We start from the raw sequence: 19,336 nt of genomic DNA, 5'->3' as shown, positions 1-19,336 counted from the left end.
AGGCCTGTAGGGGGCGTGCATAAGCACACCAATGTTTCTACCATCCCTGTCCTATTGTTTCTTTTATTTTTCTTATATGTACCTATTTCATGTATTCATAACTATGTATATACTTATACCTATTATCTTGTAAGCAATTGACAAATCAAATCAATCAATCAATCAATCAATCAGTCCACAGAAGGGACATTTGGACTATTTTCTTGGACTGTCAGGATGAAAGGTGTACTTTCAGACTGGCAAGATTCTGTTAATAATAACCTTACAATAAAATTAGAACTGGTACTTCTGCATGTGTTTCTTGCCTGGACTACTTTGCAGAGCTGATAGGGACAGATTATCATAGAGAAAATCTATGTGGCTGCAAAGTTGATGGCACATAATCAAAAAAACACACAGACACGTACATATATATACGCACACACACTGCTCCAAAACATATTGTTTAAAAAGAAGGAAGACAATAGATTTCCTGGTTTCTCTATCAAGAAATAAGTACGCTAGTCTTAGCAAACTGTACATACATAAATATTTTTAATACTTAATATCCATGGTTGTTCATAAAGTTTTCATGATTTCTTACATTTTTTTTTAAACTATAAAATGTGCCATTTACAATTTGTGCATTCAAAGCAAAGATTAGAACATCATGCCTCACTCAAAACCCCACCAAAAATGGGGAAAATAATATGCTGCTTTGCAAGCTTTTAAAATTGTATGTTACAATGGTTTCTAAAATCACTCCAGTTTGTTCCTTACAAGGATATAGATTTATATGTAAGTTTAGTTTAAAATACCAGTAGAGTAGTTAAGTAAAGATTGTGTAATAGCTCTATAATGAGCAGTAAACACTGATCCTTCTTCAAACTGAAGCCCTCCGCTAGGTATCGTATAGAGTGATGGTCAAAATTATAAAATTAGCTGAAAAATCCAGGATGCTGTTTGTGGAGAAAAACTTTCTATTACTTAAGTCAAAGTCCATGGAAGAGATGCAAGCCTTTAACGGCCCAATTCATGTATTCCATGGCTCGTTTTCTTACTGACAGACATTTCATTTATTTATATGAGCAGGGAGGTCATGAAATCCTACTGAATTCTGGGTACTGAATTTGAAATATTGAGCTGAGGCCATCTTTTCATAAAGGTGGCGGGCCATTTGTATATCTAAGCATAGGATGGAAGGAACGTGCAAAATTATTTGAGAGGGTGCAGCTATAGTCCTCCTCACTCGCAGGAACCAAGCAGGCAAGGGCCATCAGAAGCAGCAAGAGAAGTTGGAGAGGAAGAGCTGCTTTCAGCACCCTGAGGAAGAAGCAGTGCCGCGGTCGTGACTCATGCCCCTGGTTTTCAGAACGGGAGGAACCGGAGCCACCTCTTGTGGGCCTGAAGAGAGAATCCAAAACAGAAATAAGCCAACACAACTCTGGAAAATGGTAGCTGGATCAGTGTGTTCCCCAAATACTATTTATTGTAAAAATATATGTGCATTCATAATTAGTGATTACAAATTTGCTGGATGTGAGGCTCAGAAATCCGATGCGTCTTTATTAAAAATTATCTTATATCTCCAATACTAGCAACTACAACAACCATCTGTCACGCTAATTTAAGATAGACTTTATCGTATCAATGTCTATTGATGCAAGTGATATGGCTTTAGAATACATAATTTTAAGAGCTAGATTGAAGGATCCGTCCGTTAACAATGTTTTTTAGGAAGCTGCCCAGATTTTTATTTAAAAAATGTTCTCGCAAGAGTACAGTAATATATCAATATACAATTAGAAGATATTATCATCCAGTTAAGTACATATTGTATATTATAGCCTCTTTTTGCACTGAATCAGCATCAAACCAATAATGTTTTTTCTCTTTTATTGTAGTATAATTTATAACCCTAGAAAAAAATTATTCAGCAAAACCTAAGAATAATTTTCTGCTTGCCATGACAAGCATTTATTTCTAATTTAGAAGATCTATCCACCTTTATATCTAGCAATTCATCAAAATGACTGCAGCATTGTTAATCTTAAAGGACGTGTTTATGTTCATTTGATTACTAGGGGGCAATTTAGGGCATCTCCCTAACCTTCCAAACATCAAGAAATCATGAATTGCTAAGTTTCACCTGACAAATGGAGACATGAATATCCAAAGCTGAAAAGTGATTAACTGTTTAAAATGCTAGGGCTAATTAAAGAGATCCAAGATTAAAAGCATAAAAGTTGCAGATTATGCACAAAACACCACCAAGGTTAAGAGGGGAAGTGGCATCATTTGGTATTTTAGAGCCTTGGATTATGAAAGTATTGAAAATAGATGGTACATTTAGCAACATCAGAGCATTCTGTATTAAAGTTGAATTAAACCCAGCCTTCCAAGACCTTAAAGAAATCAATTGGCCAAAATACACACAAAGGGAACAGGCAGTGCTACTTAATTTCTACCTGAGACTGTACATAGACTCTTGTATTGATAATACAGCTTTATTTTCATGGCTTTCACTTATTCCTAGCAATGTGTATGTGTGTACTGCTGTCCTCCTTACCATTTGCACTTAGTGCAGCAAAGAGCACAGGCTCTGATTACACAAATCTTTTGAAAAAAAGGGAGGTATGGATTGTATTTATATGCTAGAGTTAGGCACATACAGGTAACCCTCAAATTTCAAGTTTGTCTAGTGACAATTCAAAGTTACAACTGCACTGAAAAAAAGGGAAGTCGTAAATGGGGCAAAATTGACTTAACAAATTTCTCTCTTAGTAAACATAAAGTTTAGGCCCCGTGTTTGACATCTGCTTTTTCTCTCTCGAGGCTCTTTATTTATGGCCAGATGATATTTATTTTCCTTAAAACATAAAGAATGGGGTCATAAATTGAGGATTACTTGCATATGCCACAGGGATTGCACAGGGAAGAGTAGCAATTGGTTTTCCTCCATTGTAATGATTTTGCACTGCTGGAATACCTGATGCATAGTCCTTGTACTTAATTCCCTAAAATATTCAGAACTGAAATACTGGGTTCAAATCTGTCTTCATCTGTGAGTCTTAGCTCAGAGAACCTGGTTGCAGTCCCACAAATTAAGTTGTCATGAGACTCTACTTTCAGATTTTCATCAAATAATGGTGTTTAATTCTTTTAAAAGTAAACCATTTGAGATTTGTACTTTTGACTGATTATTGCTTTAAGTTATCTGACACTCTCTTTGAAAGTAGAATTCTAGGATTGTTTTTTTCTGAATACTGTAGAAATATTTGTTCTCTTTAACGAACATTTATTTTCTGAACCAACATCAACACTTCTTCCTGTTTACTTCTAGAAAGGCTGCAGAAATCAGGTTAATTCTCTGTCTTAGAACAGCAGGTAATGGAACAACTGGAGGAGGAATATGTAAGGCAGAATAAATAGAAGATCCAAAATGATTGAATAAGAACCTCAAGAAGTACTCAATAAGAAGGTAGTCAAGGTAACTGGAAACATGGGACACCTTCTGCATCAAATAGCATTTTATGAAAATGAACACCAAAATTCCCTGAATCTATTCACATGGTTATATTCTTCTTTGGATTATTATAATGCAAGTTAGACATTTTTCATTTTTCTTTTAAGGCTGTTTGTTTCTATTTTGCAATCTGATATCATACTTATTTATTTCTAAAGACAGTGATCATTTGTGTCCACCTTTGCTTTCATCACCCTCATTTTTCCCATTCAATTAAATTCATCTGATGTTGAATATGGCCATTTCCCAACTCTGTTTTTGATTTCTGCACGTACACCTCTTCAGATATCTATTATGCAATTCTTTTGTGAATCATCAAGCCCATGTTTGACATCTGCTTTTTTTCTCCTCGAGATTCTTTATTTATTGCCAAATGATATTTAGTTTCCCGAAAAAATAAAGATAAAGAATGGCAAGCCTTAACTTGCCAATGTGTGAAAACATTTCAGTTTTAATTGTTGAATTAATTTTTTTCTTTCTTTTCTTTTTCATTTTAGATTTGTAATTCCTTATGCTAGATTGTAAGTTGATCTCAGATGGTCTATCTGCTTATGCGGTTCATTCTACTTAAATTTAGTAGAATTTAATTTGTAATGATTATGATTTCAGTGGGATCTAATTAGGTTAGTCTGGATTCAACCGGTAGTTGTGTGGTTATTTCTTGCCATTGATTGCAAATCATAACAATATTCTGAAGCAATTTAATTAATGAGATCTGAACAATTCCACTGAATTGAATTTTAAACATTTAACAGATATTAATCTGATATAATTACTATGTATCAGGAAGAAAAAAACTAAAAGAACGAAAACATAGTACAGTGACCTAAATTGGGATTTTTAATGTTATAACAAAGACATCCAACTGTATTTTATACTTCTAGGAACAAAATTAAAAAGATAAGTTGAAATTTATAGTAAACTTCTCAATATAATAAAAAAAAATATATCTATATACCAAATTCTAGTTACTAAAATCTAAAAAGTGGGTAATGTTAGATTAAATAAATCAGTGAACGTTTTAGGGCTAAATACAGGCTTTCAAACTTTAAGAATGTAAACCTGTTACTTTTTAAAAAATAAATAAATAAACATTTCCCCAAATCCCTGATTTAGGAGGCAAAGATCTGGTGACAAAAATTTGACTGTGTTCAAGTTAACTTTTTTTTTTTTGTCTCATGGAATCCCATCAAGATCTTGTTATATCTCAGGTATATGCAAAAAAAAAAAAAAAACAGTTTGAAAATTCATGGGCTTAACAATATCATTTTCTGATTCTGGGTTGAAGCCAGGAAAAACTTTCCGTGGACAGAAGATTCTTGTTCCACTAATTCTTTTTGTACTTCTTTAATGGAGAAGTACATGCTCTTCCCCGATTGCTCCTCACTGCCAGAACAGTAGCGAACAGGCTATTTCAGTAAACAGAAGAAGCAGCCACTAGAAAAAATTACTTTAGTAAAGCAGTTCTGGTAGGAACTCCCCTTGGGGCTATGCTAGTGAAATAAAAGCTCTAGATGTTGTATATGGAGGAATAAAGTCATTTGACATATGGGAAATCTAAGCTTTATGTGAACTCCTTTGCTTTGATAAATGCTGCAGAATTAATTAACTGCCCTGTTTGCCCAGAAATGCTTCCCTCCCATTTGTCTACATTTTTAAGATGCAATCTTTACCTATAATAGTTCTGATAATTATATATATCTAGCCAAATCACTTGAAGTAGATTAACACACATTTTGTAATTGTGAACAGCAAAACTGGGACTTCTGGACAATGCCACACACTAATGTGAGACAAAAAATGATTTCTGATTGCAATTTATTCTGGCCATATAATCATTGCCTTTTAAAAAATTATTTCCTTCAGAAGCTGGGAAATAAGATATCAAAAGTGAGATGAAAGAGCACGGTACTTGATGAACAGGTTCTAAGACTTCAGACTGGATCACTGGCACCAAGTTCTAAACAGGTAGTTTAAGACACCCTTTAATGTAAACACCCTGGAGAAAATGATACAATCACTTTAATCTTTAATTACATAAAATAGTTACACAGAATTAAATCCATGGCTAAATTCCAATAATATGTAGTTGTTGAAAGGCCAAATAGGATGGCATGAAACTGGTAGCTTTAGTCTGATCTGAGAACCAAAAGATTATGTTTGTAATGGACAAATGAGATGCTTTCATATTTATTCATCTAAATCACTGTCCGGCTAACTTAAAATTGTGTGGGTTAAATGACTTAGTTTTTAGTTCATAAGTCTATTCTACTAAAGATTGCTGATCCAGTGCAAGATCAAACACAAGGTGCTTAGATCAGAGGCATGTCAAAATATTAAAGGACACAATGACAGCCCGGCCCCTTTTATCAGTTAAAACTGCATTACACATCAACCACAACCTGTCTGGCTTATATGCTTGATTAACTTTTCTATTCAGTAGAAACCTATTTGTATTCCATGCTTGTCTGGATGACAAATTGGGTTTTGTGTTGCGCCGATGTTGTACTGCTAACAGATGTGTTAGTAAACACTGATGGAGAAAGCAGATCTGAGAGGACAGCATGGAAACCACAAGCCAGAATGCGGGCAAATTCCAAAGAGCTGCCAAATGCTCCAGAAATGCACCAGCTTGCTCACTATAATTCCAAAAGCAGCAGAAAAATGCTACATAGTTGTCAAGAGAGAAGGAAGAAAATTGGCCACAGACACAGTGTTTGCCTTACATCCCAAGCTGCAATTTCTCTATTTCCCTAAAACCATTATCATTCCTCAACTGCATCAATAATAGCACCATTTCTGTCGGGTGGGCCATTCTTTTGGAGTGGCCAAAATTGTGCAGCCTCAGAAAAAAAATGGTATACTGTATATCTTAGTTTGATGTTTGATTAAAAACAAAATGCAACTGAAAAGATAGCAGTTAAGCAGAAGGGCAAACGTAATGCATGAAGAAGAATGGTTCTATTTGCAAGGGATAATAAAAAGTGGAACAATAAGCAGATGGCTTGGTACATTTTCTGCCTTATTTGCCAGTAAAGTGGTTCAGTTATGCTGACAAAATTGTACCTTTTTTTTTTTGAAAAACGCTAGGCATTATGAATAATAAATGGTAATAAATGCTGGTTAGCATTCCTTACTCTTCTCCATGCCCCCACATTTCAAGACATTTTGCTGGGAAAAACGTTATATCTATCTAGGGATGGACTGCTGCCAAATGCTGAGTGCAGCTTCTGCTTTTGTTTTCACAAGTTATAGATTTGCTATATAAAATAATTTAACCCAAACAACACATTTGGAAACGTAATTCAACAAATGCTAGTGTGCCTGTTCCAGTGAAATAAAATGAAGACTGTCCATGCAAACTTTAGCTGCACATAATTCAAGGAGATATAACTGATTGTGGGGATTTAGTAAGCGGTGTGATCTATATTTTCTGACGTTCCATGTTTATTTTATGTTGTGCCATTTGCATTTAAACAACAACTGTTGACATTGAACAGGGGTGTCAAACTGGCGGCCCACAGGCTGGATGCATCACGCACAGGCCATGCCCACCCCACCTCCGTGAAGGGGAAAAACATCACAAAATGACACATAATGGCAATGTGTTGCGGCGAGTTTGACACCTGTGTCCTAGAATATAAATGTGGTTATACGTTTTGGAATCTTCATTCTAATTTGGGTCATGCAAGAAAAGAAAGCCAGGAATGAAAAGTAAATTGTTGATTATAAATAGATAAAAGCACACATATTTCACAACAACGGAATGCAGAAGCACTGTTAGCTGCAGGCAAGACAGATTTCTAGACAGGTGTAAACACTGAAAGCTTCATTTGTTAAATCTGCTTTTTAGTAGCTAGGTAGAGGGTGCCTATGCTTCTTTCAGAATGTCCTAAGTAAGCAAGATTAAAGGTGAAGTAAGGATGCTGGCTTGGCAAGGAAGCTGTTTTAGAGTGAAGATGTGTTTCTGCCATACCTTCATTTGCCATCTTCATTTCAGCTTCTGAAATTTGGTTGGGCTCATGAAATTTGAAAACCCACAAACGGAACAAAACTTTGAGGAATATAAGTTTAGGAAAAGAATTAAAAGGGAATGTTAAAAGCATTTTTATTCAGGTTTGTGGGTTTTTTGAATTCAGATATGCTGTTTTGGCTTATCGCCTGCTTTAATTTAATCTCTAGAAACAAAGAGGATGATAAAAAGAAATTTTTTGCCTTTAATCTGAGAACAGAATCTCCATTTGTATTTTAAATGCAGTATCATGAATGTAATACCAATGTGTTGGAATGCATCTAAAGAATTTAGATAAGGAATATTTGCTGGAATAAGCCAAAGTTAAAACTAAGAGCAATTTTACTGTTTCAAATCAGATTTTGACTGGAGGAAAAATTAATAATCATAGAAAAAAATACTCAAGTTGTTGATTTCCATCATCCTCTCGGAGTTCTAGAACAGAGTGCAGAAACTAGGAGAATAAGGTACCTGCTATGCGGACTGCTGACAGAGGGTCCAGGCTGTGAGACATTACATTTGCCTCGTGGCTGTTTGCAATGAACAGGGGTAAAGAAAGAAGAATGTTCAGTCCAGGCAAATAAAGACAAGCTACTGATGAAATCAAACTAAAAAGAGCAGCAAAGGAAACACAAAATCAAATGAAGGTACTAATTCCCATGAATCAAGGAAACTGGCTTTTCTTTTCCCACTTTTAATTGAAGGTGAAACAGAACGTACAATGTAAACTTAAAAATGACTTTCTAGCTAGCCAATAAAGCAATATATACAGGGAAATGCAATGCAGCTTTCTGTTTTAAAAACGTGTGGGAAATATTTTTGTCTACTTTACTGTTTAATTTAAAAATATATTTTTTTTTATCTTGCGTCCACTTTAGAAATTGATTAAATAAAGTTTCAGTCTTACACTACCAATATTGTATTTCTCATAATTGATACAGTTTTTGGTCCAGTTTGAATATGGTCCTGGCTGTGCAGAAGATGCTATAGACACAACATTAGCAGAGATTATGTGTGTAACCAGGAATTGGACTATCACCAAAGTGATTACAGCTGGCAAGTAAGGGAAGAAGCTATGAGAATATCATAATGGCTAGGTTCACATATAGCATTAAGAAACAAACTACTGTTTATAAAAATGTAACTTGGAAATATATTTCCAACAATTATTTTGTAAAAGTTCCTTGCTCTAGTAAATTAATAATTCTTTTCATGTTAATGAACATGAAGCGTATTTACAAATATTTAACACAATTAAAAATAATGACTTAGGAACCACAGCTGTTGGGATTTTTGTAGCTTTCTCTCTTGAAAAGCCAGTGTTCCTTTATATTCTTAAACAAGTAAAGGCAGTGAAATCAATTTTGGGAGGCCATAATGACAGAACTAAGATATAATTTTATAAGAAAGCAAATGAAAATTGACAGTTCTGTAAACGTTAAGGAAAGCTGGATAATAATTAAATAAATAAAATAATAATTTAAAAAAGGAGAGAAATTAAAATCAAGTGCACTCCAGGAGTCAAAGTGAGGCATAGGACAAGATATACTATAGTACACGCTCTTTATTTTTGGGAACAGAAAAAGAAGAGTGGAAAGTGGCAGGAGCTGCAGAAAAGGAACTGAATATTGTGTAAAACACAAATTGGCACACTTGGAATAGTATTGCTATTCCTTGTAAGTGTGCATGTGTGGACTGGAGGAAATTTATGTTTTTATGAAGAAAATAGTTGGTTTCATGACTAACGTAGCGTGTTTCCTCTCCCTTCAGAGACATCATTATTTAATGGTGAGAATTAAAGAATAGCAATTGTAGTAGGTTTGCTCAGGTTTCTAATTTTCTTTTGCAAGAACACGAAGAATCTATCTTTGTACTTCAAATGCTGCAAGCATTCTCTATCTGTATACAGGCAGTCCTTGCTTACTGACTGCCTCATTTAATGACTGTTATATCAGTGTTTTAAAAATATGGCCGATCCTTTCATTTATAACTGTCGCAGTGTCCCGCCATCATGTGATTGCCATTCAGGCACTTCACAACTGATGGCGCATTTATAATCGTTGCAGTGTTCTGCAGTCATGTGATCACCATTCGTGTTCTTTGTCACTGCCTTAGATCACGCTGAGTTAATTGAGAAAGCAAAAATGAAACCATAAGTCATAATCATGTGATTAGCAGCTGAAGCATTAAGTGACAGGGTCGCAAGTCTCAATTGTGATTGCTAAGTGAAGACTACCCGTATCCTGAACTTGATATAAATAATAAAATTACTTTCTTTTATCCTCCAAACTCGAATCACTTTCCTTGTGCTGCTCTTTATCAAGACCAATCTTATTGTATTTTCAGTCCATCTCTGCCAATATCACCATACTACTTTCAGCTCTTACAAGGTTCATTGTACCTCACAAGGCCAAGTGTGTGGGAGGGACCATTTGCATGACTGCTGTTCCAATTGACCAATGTTTGTAAACTTAAATTCGGGCCACATCTCCCAAGACCAGAGTTCGGTGGCTAATCCCACAGAGTTGTCGCCTCCCAGGTTTCTGCTTTGAGCAGTCCGCCTCGGAGCCAGAACTCTGAAAAACGTAATGTACAAACTTCTATTGTAATGTTTGCTTAAACTCAGATTATGTGTTGATTGGTTATTGATGAACTGGTTAAACTACTCCAGAATAAAAGTCAAATAAAAACCTGAGCAGTCAGTTGTAGCAGTTGTGAGGCAAGACAAGCCTTTGAAAAGCTTCCATCCCTTAGAGCTGTTCTTCCCATTCAAAAGAAGTAGCATATCGTGTATACACCTGCTACACTTTGAGTCCTGATTTTGTTTATATTTATACAGAATTTAAAAATTCTGACTTGATGCAGGAAAAAGATGTACACGGTTAGTAAGCAGCATTTTTGAGGGGAGGTCGGGGGAAGGAATTATTCTGGTCTGGTGCTTTTCTTGGGCGGGGTGTATGAGGTGTATAAGACTTTTCACCTTGGCTACAGCTATCTGGTGCTTCCACCCAAGAACTGGGCAAAAAAACAATCTGGCATGACATTACCATTCTCTGTCGGCTTGGAGTGCTTCTTCCAGATACTGGACTGAGGGAACCTGATGTGTCCAGTTCATCAGCAGAAGACCATGAGGATAGGTCCTGAGTGGTAGTTATTGTACAGTTACAAAACAGTTATAATCATCATCATTAATCACCATCACCATCTTTAACTGGCACAACAAGTGAAGTTTTCTGGGTGGTATGCAATATAAAAACATAAAGCAGTAAAACTATCGTGCATGGAGAAATAAAAAAATTCTTCATCTGATACCCCTTGGAAGAGGAACAGTCTCTCTTCCGTCACTGCTCTCTCCAGGTGCTTTTTATTCAATAGGAACACTTGGAGACTAGTTCTGCTCAAAACCTTGGGATACAGAGAGGTACCTATGAAAGGAGACAGCAGGACTCAAAATATATACATATTTTAAAGGGCTTCAGAATGATGGGAATGCATGCAAAACACCTCTCTTCATTCATGTGGGCAGCCACAGGGGTTGTTGTTTTTTTTTGTCCTTCTTTTTCCAGGATGCTTTGGAAGTTTTTCCTCACTCTCTTTCAATCTGTGCACATGCACATTCATTTCACTTTCTCTTGGAAAAAAACAGCAAAGTAGCAGCAAATCAGAGGCACAAGACTATTTTTTTTTTTTTGCAGTGTGACCCTCTGTGGCAGTCCAAATTGCACACCTGGCAATGTAGGGGAATCATCTCTACAGGGAAACAAGGTTAATACTACTCAGCTAGCTAGATGACTCATAATTAGCATCTCCTGTCTTCTCTGAAATAATTTTAGTTTACCGCCCTCCTTTAGTGGGTATCTAGTGCTTACCTGTGTTGAATGAAAAGAATAGTGGTGGATGTCAACACTACAGGTAGTCCTCAACTCACAACAGTTCGTTTATTGACCGTTCAAAGTTACAGTGGCACTGAAAAAAGGGCTTTCAGACTGTTTTTCATAGCAGTATCTTCATGGTCATGTGATTTATGTTCGGATACTTGACAACTGGTTCATATTTATGATGGTGTGTCCCAGGGTCATGTGATCACATTTTGTGACCTTCTGACAAGCAAAGTCAACGGGGAAGCCAGATTCACTTAACAACCAGGCTACTAACTTATCAATTGCAGTGATTCACTTGACAACTGTGGCATGAAAAGTCATAAAATAGGACAAACCCAATTAACAATGTTTCACTTAACAACAAAAATGTTGGGCTCAATTATGGTTGTAAGCTGAGGACTACTTGTATTTGGTGACATTCCTGCATCATACCACACCTTTTCAACTGTAACAGTTTAAAAAGAATATGCAACAAGTGTAAGAAAATTGTTCAGACAAAAAAGACAATTAACAAAACATATCTGTATGTCATATAGAGCAAAATAAATATAGGTTATGCTGTAAATCTTTATTTAAAGGGGGGGAAAGGAGAGTTCATTAAAGCCAAATGTCTGCAAAATGGTGAATTAGAATTTTAGAGCACCAAAATATACTTACAGATAAATAATCTCATTAATCATGGTGAATACTCATTTCGAAGGGAAAGAGCTAAACACCGACTTTGTTCATTATTCAGGGAGAAGTCTCTTATTGCTTGAAATTTAGGCAGAACTCAAACCCAGCAGATTTTTGTCTATGCAATCTAAATTCTTATAAACCAAGTTCTATTAAATCAAGTTAGCTTGGGAATGTATTAATGAAAGTGTACTTCCTTTCCATGAGCTTCCTTGCCAGCTGTGAATACTAGAAATAAAATTTGTCTTTACAAGAAGTAGTAAGAGAAAGATAGCATGATACCAAAGCATGATAATACTTTTAAGGTTTACAGATTTTAACATGAGTAGTACGTGTCCAGAAAGTACAACAAAATATGAAGGCATATGGTAGCAAAAATGCAAATTGGAAAGAAATTGGCTGTTGTCATTTGCCATGATTAGAAGATCATAAAAAAACTTACCAACTGACTGCTTGAAATATCTAGAATCTTCTCTAGTTCTTTAATGTGTCGTGTCACATCTTTCAGGAGCATTTTTAGTCGGTTTCCAATGACATGGACCTTTTCTTTGGCTTCTAGACAATCCTTGCCTTCAGCATTGACTAGCAGCTGGCAGGACATGTCTTGAAGAGAGGCCACTTTTAACTGAGATTCTAAAAGCTCACGTCGTATTTGCTGTTGGGAACAATGGATGAATGAATTCTTTATTGGCCAAGTGTGATTAGACACACAAGGAATTTGTCTTGATCCATATGCTCTCAGTGTAAATAAAAAGAAAAGATACATTTGTCAAGAATCATAATGTACAACACTTAATAGTCATAGGGTACAATAAGCAATCAAATCATACTAAGAAACAGTCAATATAGATCGTAAGTATACAAGCGACAAAGTTACAGTCATACAGTCACAAGTGGGAGGGGATGGGTGATAAGGAGTGATGAGAAGCTTAACAGAAATAGTAGTGCAGACTTTGTAAATAGTTGAACAGTGTTGAGGGAATTATTTGTTTAGCAGTGTGATGGCTTTCGGGAAAAAACTGTTCTTGTGTCTAGTTGTTCTGGTGTGCAGTGCTCTATAGTGTCGTTTTGAGGGTAGGAGTTGAAACAATTTATGCCCAGGATGTGAGGGGTCTTTAAATATTTTCTTTTTGACTCATGCAGTATACACAAAGAAAGGTGAGATATTTTGGGCCTTAAAACAATGTATAAGAGGTCAAAACGAAACTCATTTTGCAAGAATAACAATTTTTCTGGTCTGATATGAAGGGATTAATAATACACTGTGGGGAATAATTTAGCACATCTTTCTGGGAAGAAATAAAGAATTAGCCCTAACCAATAAATCCCACAAACAAGATTTGATACTGTCACTTATTTCCCCATTAATGTCACCTAGACATCCCTAGACATCTGCTTATATTAAAAAAAAGGGGGATACTACCATGAGAAGCCTGTGATGATCCTGTAGAGTATCAGAGTCATGATTTGGATTGATAGGTACTATTTCGTTTTTTCTCCTGTCAATGTTCTCCAGCCATAATAATAAGCCATGGCTCATCTCATGGAAATCCTAAAAACAAAGGATAAGAGTATAATAATGCTACCCAACTCTGTCATCTGAGACAGTTGTTCCTGCAATTTCTTGTTTGCCTCACTGTTGCTGGCTGTGGGAGTTGAAGTCAACAAGTCTTAAAGCTGCCACATTTGGAGACCCCCATTCTAAGTTAAAATGTTAACAACTAACTCTATGCTTGCATCTCTTTTCTCCCCTTAAAATTTATTTTAACAAAACACTTTCTGATGTATTAAAATCATAGGTCATTGTAATGCCTGAGCTAATAGAATTCCTGCAGACAAAGAGTAAACCAAGATTTGCAATACTGGTTTACAATGCTAGAATTTTAGAAGTCACAGAAAGCCAAAAAGTGTTCTAAACAAATAATATTTTTTAAAAAAAACAAAAGAAAAATACATAGATGTACTGTATGTCATTTTCTTGATAGTCCAGGCTGTGATTTGGAGAACGAGACTATGAAGATAGCATGGGAATGGAACATAACTTATCTTAAATAGGTTTGAGCTTTTATACTGAATCCTGTTGTTTTTTTACAGCCTGGAGTGAACCACTTTTTTTTTTTTTAATGCTGGACCCTATATAAGGCTTGGTACTATTCCAGTTTGCTAAGTGGTATCAGGAAACGGTAATTTAATTATAATTGAAATCTTAAAAAGGCTACCTTTCAAGGAGAAAAACAAAATATCTTTTAAAGAGCATCTCCAGAACATTTTCAGAACAAGCCATGATTATGTGCATACCTACTGAGCTACATCCAGCACACCAAGAAGAAAGTTTTGTAAAAGCCAGAACAGACCTGACATTGCATGAGAGCACTCTGTAGGGAGCAGCGCCATTCTTCTAACACAGAGCAAACATGATCCCAGCGCATGTTCATCTGGGATAGTTGTTCCTGCAGATTCTTGTTTTCCTCACTGTCTGACTGCATGAATTCTGAACTGCATAGGTTAATGGACAAAATGATGGCTTTGCGACTATCAACAGCCTTCTGCAGCTCCTTGAAAATAGCAGGGTAGGTGATAGAGAGGAAAAGAAGATAGGGAAAAAAAAAACACCTTTTCAGAAAACAAACTTTTCCATCTCAACATTTCATCCATTAAAGATAGTTAAATGTGATTTTTTTCTTAATTATTATAACTATGCTATATTTTTTAAAATTATGTTTGACAGCTAGGTAGTAATAGGTACTTCTTAAATCTCTTACTATTAGGGCAGAATTCATAACAAACTAATATATTGTTTTATGAAGTAAAGCCTATAGGCATGGCAGTATGTGAAAAAACACCTTGGCAGACATCCGGCTTAGCCAGGGGTGGGATTCAAATTTTTTAACAACTGGTTCTGTGGGCGTGGCTTAGTTGGTGGGTGTGGCTTGGTGGTCATGTTATTGGCTGGGCGTGGCCAACTCAATATCACTCACATCGAGGCACGCATTTCCTCATCTGGCTTCTCATGACTGTGGGGATGCTGCAACAGTTTTAAGTGTGAAAAATGGTCATAAGTCACTTTTTTCAGTGCCATTGTAACTTTGAATGGTCACTTCACACAGGCAAAGTACCAGCAAAGGAAGGGGAAAAAAACTCCAGAGAAGTTCCTGAGAACCAAGAATGCCAAGAATGTAATAAGGATTACAGAGAGGGAGTTTCTTGTAAGCAGCACCAGAATGTTTTCTTCCTGCCTTCCTTACAGGATTAGGCCAGTAATTTCCTCTAACAACTAGTTCTCCAAACTGCTTAGAATGTTAACAACCAGTTCTAGCGAATAGGTGCGAACTGGTAGAATCCCACCCCTGGGCTTAGCTTATAATTGGCCTATTAAAGATTATGTACACCTGAAGAAATAGTATTGTTTCAGCAGCTTCAATGCAGCTTCAATTTTGTAAAGGAAGCTGCTAATTTTCCTTCATAAAATGAGGTGGTTCTAACAATGAAACATTTAAAAAAAACACCTTTGGTTTAAAAAGGTAAAATGTCCTCCTTAATCCATCTCAGCTTCTGCTGACTTCTGGGAAACATCCATAAAAGGAAATTATATTTATTCTATCTGAATAAATAAACAAACAAGATAACATTAAAACAAATTCCAAGTGAAACCTACTTTCAGTTTTTTAATCCGGAATTCAATGGTCTGTATGTCTGTGCTAAGATCAAGGCAACACAGTTGCTCCAATTCCTCTTCAGTTTCTCCCAGCCAAACCCAGATGTTGTTTAGGTCAGAACTGAACTGCTGCCACTGTTGAAGATTTTGCTTCATTCTCAATTCTTTACTTAAGGCTTGAGCCTGAATTAACTCCCATCGATCAATCACACCTAAGGGGAAAAAAAAGATCTTGATTTATAAAAGTCAGTTCTTAACTTTATGTCCAAATGAACTTCCCAATATTTCATCACACTAAGAATGATGAAGGCACCAGAATGAGTTCCCATCCCTGCCTCTCCTACTCTCTCTTCTGGCTTCAGTTAACCACGTGAGTAGACAGATGACATTCAGCTCTATAATAAGAACAGGAGCAGAGGGTTATCATAATAGCCCCTTCTACCCTGTATCAGATATTGGCTGGATCTGACCCAATGGTTATGCAGATTCCTGAGTTTTGATCCAAATTTAAGCTCAGAGTTAGGAATAGTACCCATACAAAAAGTTACTCTCCCTCATATCTATTTATTTAACCCTAAGAAGATGGAAAATTATCTGAAGACATGTCTCCTTATCCCTTATATTTAGCTCTCCAAACTCTCAGGTTGATGTGTCTTTTCCACATATCACAGGGTAAGCAATGAAACAAGGCAAACCCAATTTCTAAAGCAAAATCTACTGTCACTATCTTATACTATTAATAAACTGTTTATCATTAAAAAATTGTACACCATGCTATTATTACCATAAGGCATTCTAGAGGTATTATGAAATGTTCAATCTGACCAGATTATATCAATTTCTATTAAATTAAGTTTTAATATTTTATTTACAACCAAAATACTACATTACCACAATAATTAGTTTAGGCTGGGGGGGAGGGGTTCAAATTCATTTTCAATGAGTTCACCTATATTAATAAGTCCAACTTAATCCAGAACTGAGTAAGATTCTAGAATAGTAATACTATCAAACCACACTAGACTCTTAGAAAATGAAAAAAAATAACTAATTTACAAACAAAAAGTGCTGAACAGAAGACATTTGTATATACAAGTGGATCAAGTTCTGAATCTGCTACAGTTCTTCTGTTTCCTCTTGTCTCCTGGATGCCACTGATTTTATTAAAAGAGATAATATCCCAGGTATAGGTATATTCTCAACATTATTTCAGAAACTAGTTAAATATCTACAACTGTTATCCCGATAAAAAGAGTTAAGTTCCAAGCACATTGAAGTTGCCTTAGTGCTATAGTGCCTCAAAGTGATTAGAAACATGCTGTGATTGATTCCCAGCTGATCTCAAGGTATGTCCCATCAAATGGGACCACATATCTAATCTCACCATAGGTCTTAGTGGAATACAACAGGGCTAGAAAAGAGAGGGCATTCAGATGTATGGATAGTACCCTGTGTGCATAGTAAATCATTAACACTTGTTTTCATACTTTTAGGTGGGAGGTTGACTATTACTTACCAGATGTTTGTGGCTCTGTATTGTTCAGGTTAATAAATCCAGACAGCTTTTCCTCTTCTTCTTTCAGTTTATGTTCAAGCCGCCTTACTGAATCTATACTCCTGCTGCATTCACCCAGGAGCTTCATCTGTTTTTTTAAAAGAATCCCCCAAATAACTTTTCAGTAGCCATCTTTCCACAATTTAGCTTGAAATAGCTAAGACTTCGATAGTTGTACCATTTTAGTTGTATAGAAATTTGGGGTTTAGTCACATTTTTGATAATTATTTAATATACATATTAAATAATTATAATAATTACAGATTTCTTGTATATTGGTCCCCCATTGGTCCTATATGACAAACATTAAATAGAAGGGGCATACAATGCATTGAAAGCACACAACAATTACAATGAAAAAAATACAGTGTTCTTTGCCAATTGTTTTACAAACTGTTTAACTAGATGAAACTCAGAAGATTCATTATAAGAATGTGTAGAGAATTATTTGTATGGTTGGGTTGAGGATGAGCAAAACAGATGAGATATAAATAGCATTTATTTGTTGTATGTATGTTGAGAACCCATTACTTCAGCTAGCATTTGGAACTATTTATCCACCCACCCATCCACCCATCCTGAATAATCCTGGTCCATTTTGCGTGTGTTAAGATGGGCTTGTTGCAGAGGTGACAGTAGCGGAAATTTTGAGTAGTTCAGAGAACCGGCAAATACCACCTCTGACTGGCCCCGCCCCCATCTATTCTCTGCCTCCCAAGTCCCAGCTGATCCACTGGGTCTTCTTTTGTTGCCCTGCACAGGAGAACGGAGCTGGAAAGCAGGTTAGTGGGGTGGGGAGGGAATGGAGATTTTGCAGTATACTTCCCCTGGAGTGGAGTGGGAATGGGGATTTTACAGTATTCTTCCCCTTCCATGCCCACCAAGCCATGCCACACCCACAGAATCGGTAGTAAAGAATTTTTGAATCCCACCACTGGTTTGTTGCCTGCGATTGCTTATGCCACAATTAATTTGTTAGGATTTCAGGACTTCACATTTTTTTCTTAGAGGTTACCATTTCTGTATATCGAGAAGTTTACTTTTACATCCAGCCACTAGGTGGCAATGCTCACAGTACTTACATATCCTTTGTAGCTAGAATCTAGCTCAGGCCCTGTAGGGGTTTTACTGCGGATTATATTCTCCGTTTGCTGTATTTGGAAACGACTAGTGTCCAAAGCTTTGTCAAGCTGCCGAATATGTGTTTCCAAGGAACCTGGTTCTCCTGCAGAAATTATACAAATGAGATGTTATCAATCTGAGCAGCTAAAATAGCACATACAGATAAAATGGAGAGTAGGGTTAATTAGGTTAGGAAGCATGACAAAAGGTGACTGAATAGCATGCCTATGACAAATTAAATCTATAAGTAATTTGCAAATGGGTCAGTAATTGAGGACAAGTGATTTTTTAAGGAGAAAATATACATTGTTGACCAAAGCAATCCATTTTTAGAAATAGCTCTGTACAGAAGGCAAAATATTCTACTGGTATTATTGCATCTTCTGACATTTTTAAAGTATTTGTGGTATCTCACTAGGTAAATAAGGAGAGTGTGAGAGAAAAAAACCTACATTCTGTTTTCCTCTCAAATAATTTCATATCTCCTATACATTGCCGCAGGCTGTAGTAGTATATTCCAGATGAACATAAATGGTTACTTTTGGATAAATTACAAAAAACACAAAACAAAAAAACCCAATAACCCAGAAATTTGAATGATCCATTAACTTTCTTTCAAATTCAGAGATGGTATGCTTCCTTAAGTCTATTTCTAGTTTTCTAGCATGCAAAAAAAACAGAAAGTCCCAAACCCTGAATATTTGCATTTTAAAGTATATGTCTATATTTTACAGAGGTTGTTTTTTTAAAAAAGTAGAAAACTAAATTGCAAAGCAGCAAAAATGACTCCAGGATACATATTTGTTTTTTAAAATAAAGACATAGCACCTTCCTTGATTATAGCCATAATTAGAAATATTTGGAGAATATTAGCATTCATATTTCATGCTTTTTTAAAAAAAGCCTCTTCCAGAATAAAATCCAGTTATAT

The 19,336-nt window shown here is 35.9% G+C and overlaps 1 protein-coding gene across 3 annotated transcripts in view; it reads right to left on the bottom strand.

Moving 5' to 3' along the window:
- Positions 1-515: 515 nt before the first annotated feature.
- SYNE1 (spectrin repeat containing nuclear envelope protein 1) overlaps positions 516-19,336 on the bottom strand; it is a 212,762-nt gene continuing 193,941 nt past the window's right edge. For all 3 annotated transcript variants that reach the window (XM_087939369.1, XM_087939379.1, XM_026705017.2), the window contains 9 exons: positions 18,366-18,508; positions 17,245-17,371; positions 15,729-15,940; positions 14,428-14,628; positions 13,497-13,625; positions 12,516-12,728; positions 10,565-10,657; positions 7,989-8,047; positions 516-1,383 (listed from right to left, as the gene is read on the bottom strand). In XM_087939369.1, coding sequence (XP_087795495.1) covers positions 1,137-1,383; positions 7,989-8,047; positions 10,565-10,657; positions 12,516-12,728; positions 13,497-13,625; positions 14,428-14,628; positions 15,729-15,940; positions 17,245-17,371; positions 18,366-18,508 — 1,424 coding nt within the window. In that variant the 3' untranslated portion in view covers positions 516-1,136. The remainder of the gene's footprint in view (positions 1,384-7,988; positions 8,048-10,564; positions 10,658-12,515; positions 12,729-13,496; positions 13,626-14,427; positions 14,629-15,728; positions 15,941-17,244; positions 17,372-18,365; positions 18,509-19,336) is intronic.

Source organism: Pseudonaja textilis, chromosome 1, assembly GCF_049901715.1.
Source record: "Pseudonaja textilis isolate UNSWEBS1 chromosome 1, rPseTex1.2, whole genome shotgun sequence".
NCBI lineage: Eukaryota > Metazoa > Chordata > Lepidosauria > Squamata > Elapidae > Pseudonaja > Pseudonaja textilis.
Note: the sequence above shows the minus strand (reverse complement) of the source record. Positions and strands in the feature narration are given on the sequence as shown.